Source organism: Arachis duranensis, chromosome 7 (assembly GCF_000817695.3).
Source record: "Arachis duranensis cultivar V14167 chromosome 7, aradu.V14167.gnm2.J7QH, whole genome shotgun sequence".
In the NCBI taxonomy this organism is placed as follows: Eukaryota; Viridiplantae; Streptophyta; class Magnoliopsida; order Fabales; family Fabaceae; genus Arachis; species Arachis duranensis.
In genome coordinates, this window is record NC_029778.3 from 73,438,840 (window position 1) to 73,449,957 (window position 11,118).

An 11,118-nucleotide genomic window follows, 5' to 3' on the forward strand; every position below is an offset into this window, starting at 1 on the left:
CACTAATTGGATAAAAAAGATTTCTAATTGAAGAAATTTAGGAGAAAATTATTGATAACAGAAGACAAGAGAAGAGTATTATTGGAATTGGAATTAGTAAAATTTTCATATTTTCATTGAGGCATGTATCAAACACTTGAAGTTTGTGATACCATGAAAAGATTCTTGCGGCACTAGCTTTGATAGCAGAAAAGTAAAAAGAAGAAAGGAAAATAGAAAACTAAAAAATAGCAACATTGAATTGAGTTCAAAAAAATAATAAGTCACTAAAAAAATCTAAATAGAATTTTACTTCTCTACTTATATAGCACACTTAAACCAAGACTAGTTCTCTATAATTGTCATAACTAATCACTCTGATTTTTGATTATCTTGATTCTTTATAACCAAAGAGTTACACTCCTCGACAAATTCAACTTTATTTACCTAAATACATGTTTTCGAGTTGCATACAAAATTGGAATACAAACTGAAGTATTCTTTCTGAATCTAACACCTAGATCGGGGTGATTGTATATGGTTAAAACAGTGCTCAACAGTGATAGAGGACTTGGTGATTGGTGATTCTAATAGGCTTCGCTCCACTTAATACAAATCCTGAACTTCAGGGAATAAAGAAAAGAAAAGAAAAGAAGTCATTATGGAAGAGAACTGGCAGTAGTTTCTATGGAACTTGAGAATTGGGAAAGCACAACAGGAGCTTCTACATGCATCTTCATTTGATTAAACTTAAGTGCTAAAATGGGTTTTGATAACATCACATAAGTGCTGAAACTCTCATGATTTTCAGCAACGTCACTATTATGTTGTTCTCTCTCATCATTTGTTGAAGTTGAAGGGATTGCCCCTGAAACCTTCAATGGCTGCACTGCTTGCACCCTATGTCAAATCAACACACGTAATTTAAATGCTATGTTTTGAGAAAATTAATTTATGAGTTTATTTTCATGAATTAATAATTCTAAATAATCTTCATTACATGTTATGGTGATTCAATGGTTGGATCTATAAATTTTACATCTTATAAAAAGTTACAGGTAGTGTAATTTTGTTTAAATTGTTCCTAGTATCATTGAGATTAAGTGACTAACTATGTTGTGACAATGGATATGAACATAATTTCAGTATGACCGAATGTGAAAAATATGATGGAATCTTATCTCAAGTGATTTAGACAAATAGGACGAAGATTGATAGAGCATTCACTTAGAAATATGGGTCAAAGGAGAAGATCCAAAGAATTCAAGTGAATAAATATTAATGAACTTTTGAGGTTTGAGAGAAAACCTGCATTCAATCCGGCAAGAGTACTTAAGGAGATTAGGATTATACTCTGTACCACCACTGCAATTTTAGAACAAAAAGTGATTATCATTGCTTCTGACTTCTGACAAACTCAAATCTATGTATTTCAAGCTTGCTTACCTGAAACTTGGAAGCGACATTTTGATTGGAGGCCCCATCCCGCTATTGGTGCCTATGAAAGCCACCGCAATTTAAAATATTTTGTACATCAATCAATATCTTTATTCATAAACTAATCACAAATTAAGGGGGAATTTAAGTAGGTTTGGTGGAGAGACATATACTGAAAGACTGAGACTAAGAGACAGAGACTGAAATAAGTTTTAGTATTCTGTTTGGTGTCAAGTGAGAGACAAATTGAAACAAGAATAAAACTCTAATTTAATTTGCACAAAAGATAAAATTAGAATTAATTAATTAAAATGAGAATATTTTAAGTATAAAATATTATTAAAATTTCAGTCTCTATTTCTAAAAATATCAGTCCCCTATGTCCCTACATTTTGGAGGCACTGAAATAATGAAATTTTGGAAACAGAGACAGAAATTTTAGTACCAGTCTCTGAGCCAACAAACATAATATTGTGTTTCAGTCTCTCAATCTCTATTCCAGCAAAACAAACGCTACCTTAAAAAAACAAAACATAGTGAACAAAGCAACTCCTAAGCCACATTTCTTTATAGTTGAGACCGCATTTATGATAATGGGGTGTACTATTTATCAGAAACTCGTTTAAAGATAATGATGATCAAATAAAACCAAACAACATCGTGAGAAGCATCTTAATCACAGCATCAATTATTTTAGAATGAAAATGAAGGAGTTAAATTCCAAAGCCACGTGCACAAAAATATTTTTCGATATCTCAATTGCACAACTTACGTATCTAAAATTGGCAAAAGTATATTATATTAGTCTCTAAGTCATTTTCTATCAACTGAACCATCACGCAGTTAGGGACTATCGTAATGCACTGTTGCCAATCTTAGAGACATAGTTGATGCAATTGAGATCTCAAATACTATTTCAGTGCTCGCACCCAATTTTAAAGACCAGTTTAAAACTTATAAGTGTATAAATTATGAAAAAATGTACCTCCCACATATATAACATAATGTAGGAAGCCCAGGGCTAGTGGAACCAAATGAGCAACTAAATCCACTCACCATCAGCACTTGTGAGACTAATGTTACAAGCATCTGCTGCCTCAAGACATTTGATTTTGATTACTTCAACATTTAGACCTTGATCCCTCTGATTATTGCATGAGATAGAACCAATTCCAATCATGTTCAAGAATCCACTGCTTCTGTCACTAGGTTCTCCTGATATTGCTCTAATTGTCTGTTTCAACAATAAACAAAATCATATATCGTTGCCCCAATTTGGTTTATAAGTACTCAATCGGATATTTTGTTAAGTTAATTGATAGTTATTTTTTAATTTATTTTTTCAAGTAAAACAATTAGATTTTTAAAAATTTTGTGAAGCACTTATTATCTAAGGAAAAAAAGAGTTATCAAGTATTTTAATTGTACTTTTTTAAAACCCATAAATCCAGTATTCAATTTTTTCAAAAGCTTATTTGATATTTTTTTATTTCGAAGACTTATAAGTTTATGAATAAAATTTTCTCATAAACTGGATAGTTTTTCCCCTTAAAATCTACTCGCAAGTTTTTTCAGATTTACTTGTGTTATTACTTATTACTCTTTATTACTTATTACTTATTACTGATTAGTTTTTTTATTTGTAATTTATAAGATTAACAAACTAGATTTTGTTTTGGGCCTAATAAATGGGCAGAAAACCAAAAATAATGTTCGGGTTATAACATCTTTCCTTCATTAAACAAAACACACAAAAAAAAGGTAAGCACTTCTTAGAAGATAAAAAATTTCTCTTACCAAAAAAAAAAGAGAAAAAAATTCTACCTTGGAAAACTTAGCAATCTGACTTGGAAGACCCACTTCCTGTAAGAGAATGCACAGTAGATATACTATAATCAAGCACAAATCCAAGATGAGGAAAAAAAATTTCAAGCACAAATCCTGACAAAAAATATCAAGATTAATTTTAACAACTATTTTGTACTTGTCCTCTGTTAGTCTGTTACCTTTCGTCCATGATAACAAGCATCATTACTGTTCACGTACACCCTCGTGGCCCATCTGTTAAGGTTAAAAAAAAAAAGAAAAAGAAAAAGAAAATTACTGCTATGTATGTTACTATAACTAAACCTAATTAATTATTCTCAAACAAATACAATCATAATTCATTAGATAGTAAAATTGAATAATAAAACAATAAATAATGCTAAGTAACTATCTTTTTTTAACTAATATCAGTCAATTTTTTAAAATTATTTTATTTATTTTAAATTTTATATCCTAAATTACAAATTCTAAATTCTAAATTATAAATATAAATATTAAAATTGACTAATATTAACTAATTAAAAATTAGTTCTCTATCTTTTTTTTAAAATTAATAAGATGTCTAGTATAATTAAGGGTCCATTTAAAAAGTTTTAAAAATAATTTTTTTTAATTTTTGATTTATGAAAAATAGTAGTATTAATGCCTTGAGCAATTTTTAAAAATCAAACTGCAGCTTTCTAAGAAATTATTTAAGATCTTATAAAAAAATTAAAAAAATAACTTCTCTTATAATACTACTACTTTCTATCACATTTTTATAAAATAAACGCTTTTAAAACTAAAAATTTAAATATAAAATAACTTATTTATAAACTACTTTTAATATATATTTATTATTTAAATTATTTTTTCAAAAAAATTTAATTAAATTATTTATCCAAACTCAACTTAAATCGTTTTTCAAAAATTTACTTACATTACGAAAATTTTCGAAAAAATAGCGTTAATTTAAAATATTTTTCCTAAATCATATGTAGTATGTGCTACACGTATTCCAAAATCAATCATCAATTATGCTTATGTAGTTAAATTTTTCGGTACTTCAATTTATAAATTGAGAATAACTTTTGTAGAAAATTTTCAAATTGGTCTTCAGACTTTTTTTTTGTTGTCCCTTAATTAGTTCCAAAATTTATAAATGATCTAGATTATTTTCTAAATTTACAAAGAGCATATGTTAGTCCTTATTATTTCATACTTTTACAGGTTAGAAACAAAAATTGATCTATCTGAGAGTTTGTAAATTTAAAAGCTAAGAATCTAATAAAGAAAAATCAGAAATTAAAATAAATAAATATGGAGCAATTTAGGATTTTGTAACTTTATTTTCACTACTTGAGGTGTGTGATGCATTCATACCACTAAGATGAATGTAGGTCCTTCAGTTCCCGAGGAGCTGTATTAGCTCAGCCACCACCACGTCAATGTTGCAATGACAAGTGACAACCATGCATGATTACATGCTGATTGGTGAAGCAATGAGGTTTCAATTTTATAATATTTCATTTCTTATCCCACTATTGCTGTTGGCTCTATGCTTATCAACAACATCAAGCCAAGCCAATCCAATTCTGATTGTGAAACTACCACAACATTCGTTACTTTGAAGCAACACCCTATTTACCTTCTCCACTTTTCATGAAATAATAATATATTTCAGATTTAGCTCTGTGCCTTCAGAATACATATTAATGTATGTTATTAATTACGAAAATTTACATAAAAAAGACACGGATTAGCTAAATCTTAATAATTATTAGGATTTAGTTCTTTTGTATTTTATAATATTTAAAAAAAAAGGATAACTGAGAGGCAGAAATTATTAAGAGATAAAAATTAAAACTTAAAAATTAAATTAAGTCTGTATTATATTTGATAAAAAATATATAGAATTAAATTATATCTTAGTATTTTATTTGATTTAGGGAGGGTAGGTGCAACAGTGAGGTGAAAGATTAAGAGTAGAATAGAGGTAAGTTGAAGAAGTGATGATGGTGAAAAGAGTAAAATAAAAATTTAAAAAGTTTGATGAAAATATTTTTAAAAATAAATATTATTAATTTAATATTTTTTTAAGAATTAAGAAAAAATTTTATTATATATCCTAAAGCTACATGTTAGTTAAACCCTAATCATTATTCATAACATGAGTCACTCTAATTGGAAAAAAAATTATTAATTCAATATATTTAATCTAATGTTTATAATACAATACTTGTCATTTATAAGAAAAGAATAGGGGGAAAAAACCTTAAAAACTTTTATAATGGTCTAATTTAATGAATTAAAGATTCAAAATTTAACCTTGTAATACAACCCCCATTTAACTTCTATCATTGAAGTGGCAATAGAAAAAGAGTTGGAACATACGCACAAGATGTTGGGCGGTTCCAGACAAGTCCTGCAATCACCACTAGCTGCTATACATATAATAACAAAGATCTAGTGTTAACAATACATTGAATTAGTCAAGTGAACAATAATAATTGATGTCTTTTTCTTTCTAATTGGGTTGTTAGGTTGGTTGCATTGCTTAAAAAATGTTAAATAACCATGTGTAGAAACAAACCATTCTAAGACCAATTTTCATATACCACTTTTGTATAAGTTGTCTGCATTGATTTTTGTCTATTACTTTCACTAAACATGTGGGTACTAAGAAACTCAAATTAAAAGTGCATGTTCTAAAGGCTAATTGTTTAATTTTACTGCTTAATATTATGTACCCAAAAAATAAGATATTAAATCAATCATTTTATATATATATATAAACTCATTTTTAATTTGTATATATTTTAATATATATTTTATATTGGTAATTGATTGATTTAGTGATTTTAATTTTTTATGTATATATAGCATGATTATATTTTATAAATACTACCTTTTTTTAGGGGAAAAAAACTCACTAATGTGAATTTCATTAAGTTAAATATTGGATGGTGAATTTTATTCACTTCAAACGGTAAACGAGTTACATTTAATAAAGCTTTTTTATTATAATTATAATGAAAGATAAAAAGGAACCCAAGATAATTATAAGAAGAAAGTCATTTCCATAAAGACGTTTAAAACTTTTTTTTAAATGTTTTCTAACAATTAAAATTTAATATATGTAATTGATTAAACTATATTATTTCTGTCATAATTAAATCGGATAAATAGATTTTACCAAAAAATCGATGAACTAAATTTTAAACCAATATAAATTAATATTTTTTTAAAAAAATACTATAATACCCATTTAAATCGATTTAGGATTTAATTCATTAATTTTTTGGTCACTGATCTAATTTTAATAAAAATAATACGATTTAATCAGTTATATGCATTAAATTTTAATTACTAAAAAATATTAAAAAAAAGGTTGTTTTTAACCTGTCTAAGTGGCTCCCTTATACAAAAGCTAATAAAATACATGAAAAACGGTAACGCTACATTACCCAAAGAACGGTTACTTATTTACTATTGATTAATTGTCCACAATTAATAAATGTTAAATAACACAAATTTTAATTGTTTTGGCTGTTTTATTTTTTTTTTTTTTCTGTTACCAAAGATTTCCGCCCAACGAAAACTAAAATTACTACTCTTGAACTAAAATAGAAAGATAAAAGAGCAAGAATGAAAAGAGAATCGTACCTCGTCAAAGACACCGGCGGGACTGTCCTCATAGCTGGCTAGAAAGAAGCCACCCAAAGTGTATCTGTGTCAAGTAATAATCAATGCAACCTCTGTTTAATTTCAAAGTTTAACGTAATTTACAAGTCCTATCAAAATTCAAAAGATTTTAGAATGATTTTACAAAAAAAGAATTGCTGCATTTATAATCTAGAGAGGAAACTACAATATTGGACCTACCCAAAAGCTTCAACCAATTTGAATTCTTTTGGAATGTATCTTCTAGCTTTCTCTGCCTTCACAAGATGAAGTTGATACAAAGCACTGATAAACAAAGAAACAGAACAGTTAATGACAGAAACAATTCCCGTTTCCCACAAATTAAACTTGAACATACATAAACAACACTTAGAGAAAGATTCATTGTTACAATTTTGCAGACTTAATTAATTACCTTCCTCTAAATACCCATGGAGGCTTACCATACCCAGATGAAGAAGATGATTTTGCTTCTACAGCTTCCATAAACTCTGAATAAAAACAGAATGCGCATATATTATATATGAATAATAATGCATGTAGTTACAGAGCAAGAAGAACTTAATTATTACCTTTAAAGAATGGAGGAAAGGGAAGTTGAAGAGAAAGAAGAAGAAGTGGGAAAAGGTGCAAGGGGAAAGGTACGAAGTGAAAGTGTGTGGATAGAGAGAGACCAACAACACTACTTTATCCAATTCCAACTAAACAAGGCCGTAACTCATTGGCGCCAACAGAATTTCACAATACAGGACAAGTTTTTAGATATGCTTCCATCTTCAAATTATATTTAACTCTCTTAAATATTAAGGCTAAAATATATATACTTTTTAAAATGGTTAAAAATTTTAAAAATATGTTAAGTTTTATTTTTGTTTTAATTTTATTCTAAAATTTTTTTATTTATATAAAATATATTTTTGGTAGCTAATTTTTAAAAAAATTTAGTTTCAATTCAATAATAATTTTATAAAAATAATCTTTAATACAAGTAAATTAGATATAATTATCATGTATTATTATTATATTAGTTCTATATTTTTTAAAAATTTAATTATTAGGAATGTATTTGATGCAAAATTTTAAAAATTTTATCATGCATGTAAAATTGAATCATTAAGGTAGTGTTTGGTGGAGAGATAGTAACTGAAAGACCAAAAGACAGAGACTAAGAGACAGAGACTGAAATAAATCTTAATATTTTGTTTGATGTAAAATGAGAGACAAAAATTAAAACAAGAATAAAGCTTTAATTTAATTTGCACAAAGGGTAAAATTAAAATTAATTAATTGAAATGAGAGTATTTTAAGTATAAAATATTATTAAAATTTTAGTCTCTATCTCTAAAAATTTCAGTCATCTATGTCCCTACTTTTTGAAAGTACTGAAATATTGAAATTTTAGAGATAAAGACAAAAATTTTAATATCAATCTTTGAATCAACAAACATAATACTAATTGAGATCTTCCTGTCACTTTCTCAAAACAAACATTACCTAAGTACACAATTATATATTTATATAAAGAAATAAAATTTTAAGAATGGATCGAGGAAGCTGTAATTTTCATGTGGATTCGATCATAAAGCATGTGGATTAAGAAACCCACAGTATATGGTATTTGTGTGAGCAAGTTGCAAAAGCATCCAACCTCAATTGTCTTTTATTTATTCACGATAAGTAAAATAATAATATATGCAATTAATAATTAATATCCATATAAGATATAAAAACATTATTGAAACTTCAATTTGCAAGCAACCCCAAGATCGTATTTCGGCCTTCAATCCAATGAACCCTGTCATATGCAAACTAGATAGCTATCAACTACATCCATGCATTCTGTTTCTTAAGATAGATATTTTTAATGGGTGTTAATAATTGACCAATAGAACATAATGTTGTGTATTGTTTATGTTAGATGATGTAAATAGATACATTATTTGGAGTTAGTTGCATACTTGATATGATGCATCGGTGAGGATAGTTTTCTTTTGAAAAAAAACCCGTATGTATCCAGAGTTATATATATGTGTGCACGTGTTTGATCAGCACCATTGGTAATTTTATAACAGGCATGAATCTTTTGATATTTCTTCCTATTTTAATTATACTAATTATTTTAGTTGTGTTTATTAATTTGATTTATTTTGTATTTATATTGTTATTAATATATATAAAAAGTTAATTTTAAAATATTATTAGTGTAAAACAATTTTACGTATGCATCTAATTACATACATTATATCATAAAAAATTGTGAATAATTATTAAAAAAAATAAATATCATTAAATGATTATGTAAAATTATACCGTTAATATATCAAAATTAAAATCTATATTAAATAATTATCAATATGAAATTAATCAAAATAGTACGTTTTTTAATTTATGTCAATAATCTCGTATTCAAATAATTATAAGAGGATAATTTTTTTTCTATTTTCTTATCATGCTTTTCTTTCTTCTAACGACATTTTCATAAAAAATTTACAACACAATCTCTATTTCTTTGTCATCAATATGCAACTAACTCCTAATAATCAGTTTACATACAATTTAATTATAAGGCATATTTTTAATGTATGAAAAGTCTTATATTTGAATAAAAAAATTGATATGTATATTAAAAATCAATCATCAAATAATTATTATATATTTGTATATAAATATATATATATATATATTAATTTTACATTTATTTTTTATTTAAATATGTATTTTATATAAATAATAGATTTAATGACTAATTACGATAATTTTGATAAAACCTTACATGTTTTTATTAATTTTGCTCTCGTGAATGTGGTCATTGAAAGCATGTCATTTTTGCAGTGTTAGTATATGGTCCAAAGGTGATAAATAAGGGTGTTTAGGGTGTAGTTTGGATTGATATTTTCAATTTTTTTTTCTTAGTTGATGTTGTTAAGTATGATATTTTATCGTATACATAATTTTTTATGTTATTTTAATTAATTATTAGCCGAGAATATGAATTTATTAAAGCGAAATTAGGAGTTAATATTTAAAATAGCCCCTAAAATTTGACTTTCGACGTAATTTAGTCCTCAAACTTTTAATTGATTCAAATTGTATCTTAAAATTTTGACTCATGCCTTAATTTGACTCTTTCGTCTTTTTTGTCACCGAAAAACTGACTTATCAATTTTAAATGACACCTTACACTGTCTAAACGACGCCATTTAACACTTGGCGCGAGAAATATTCAGAAACGATGTCATGTGACATGAAGGAGGAGGTTAAACAAAAACCCAAACATTAAACTCTTCAAAATTGACCCTTCTTCTCGTATACGTCCTCATGTTACACGACGTTTGGGTTTTTGTTTAACCCCCTCCCTCATGTCACACGACGTCATTTTTGAATATTTCTCGTACCAAGCGTTAAACGGCGCCATTTAGACAGTGTCAGGTGTCATTTAAAATTGTCAGTTCAGCTTTCTGGTGACGGAAAATGACAAAAGGGCTAAAGCTTTTCAGTGACAAAAAACGACGGAATGACCAAATTGAGGCATGGACCAAATTTTCAGGGTACAATTTGAGTCAATTGAAAGTTTGAAGGCTAAATTGTGTTGGAGATCAAATTTCAAGGTTCATTTTGAGTTATTTTTCTCTTTCTCTCTCCAAATGGACAATGAACAAACTCTACCAAGACGAAAAATAGTCACCGGAAGAAAAAGATCTGGTAGTCAGGAATACTAAAAAGGTTAAGATGGACAATATGTATCATCCTACAACATAGAATTTTACATTTAAGTCATACATTAGAGGAAGCGTGGTATTACGACCTCTAACATAAAAATACATATATAGATATATACAGAAAGAAATATATCTAGGAGCTTTGAGGAAGAGCAAAACAAAACTAAAATAAAAAATTGCATCACACTCGTTCGGATAAACATAGGAGAATAGATAAGATCGAACAAAAAGGATAATATATAAAACCAAAATTCCAAAATATACAAATAACAAGCTCCAGACTCGACTTGCGAAACAAAGGTCGGCCAGAGTATAAATACATACATACATACATACATACATACATACATACATACAAAACCCAAAAATATAACCCAAACTATAATATAAAATACCTGTTTTTCCATTGTCAACCTCTAAAAGAGAACAAATTACTAAAAAAATAAATAAAAAAGATAATATATATATATATATATATATATGAAAAAATTCG

The 11,118-nt window shown here is 27.0% G+C and overlaps 1 protein-coding gene across 3 annotated transcripts; it reads right to left on the reverse strand.

Moving 5' to 3' along the window:
- Nucleotides 1-221: 221 nt before the first annotated feature.
- Nucleotides 222-7,631, reverse strand: LOC107459825 (protein NEOXANTHIN-DEFICIENT 1). 3 transcript variants are annotated; one of them, XM_052252096.1, is made up of 12 exons: nucleotides 7,479-7,631; nucleotides 7,322-7,397; nucleotides 7,108-7,191; nucleotides 6,889-6,952; nucleotides 5,617-5,666; nucleotides 3,423-3,477; nucleotides 3,241-3,279; nucleotides 2,473-2,650; nucleotides 1,862-1,933; nucleotides 1,426-1,477; nucleotides 1,288-1,344; nucleotides 222-879 (listed from the first exon to the last, which is right to left on the reverse strand). In XM_052252096.1, exons 2-12 carry the CDS (start codon nucleotides 7,390-7,392, stop codon nucleotides 639-641), a joined length of 963 nt encoding a protein of 320 aa, XP_052108056.1. In that variant the 5' UTR covers nucleotides 7,393-7,397; nucleotides 7,479-7,631; the 3' UTR covers nucleotides 222-638. The 3 variants fall into 3 exon arrangements, with proteins under 3 accessions (XP_052108056.1, XP_052108057.1, XP_015933588.1); XM_052252097.1 differs by having other exon boundaries at nucleotides 5,617-5,663; nucleotides 7,479-7,628; XM_016078102.3 differs by lacking the exon at nucleotides 1,862-1,933 and having other exon boundaries at nucleotides 7,479-7,625.
- Between the last annotated feature and the right edge of the window lie 3,487 nt (nucleotides 7,632-11,118).

Coding starts and splice junctions, on each gene's coding strand:
- LOC107459825 (XM_052252096.1), bottom strand. CDS start 7,392: ATGGAAGCTGTAGAAGCAAAATCATCTTCTTCATCTGGGTATGGTAAG. Junction 1,934..2,472: donor TAGTCTCACAAGTGCTGATG/GTGAGTGGATTT, acceptor TGTTTTTTTAAG/GTAGCGTTTGTTTTGCTGGA. Junction 1,478..1,861: donor GTTTGTTGGCTCAGAGACTG/GTACTAAAATTT, acceptor TGGCTTTCATAG/GCACCAATAGCGGGATGGGG.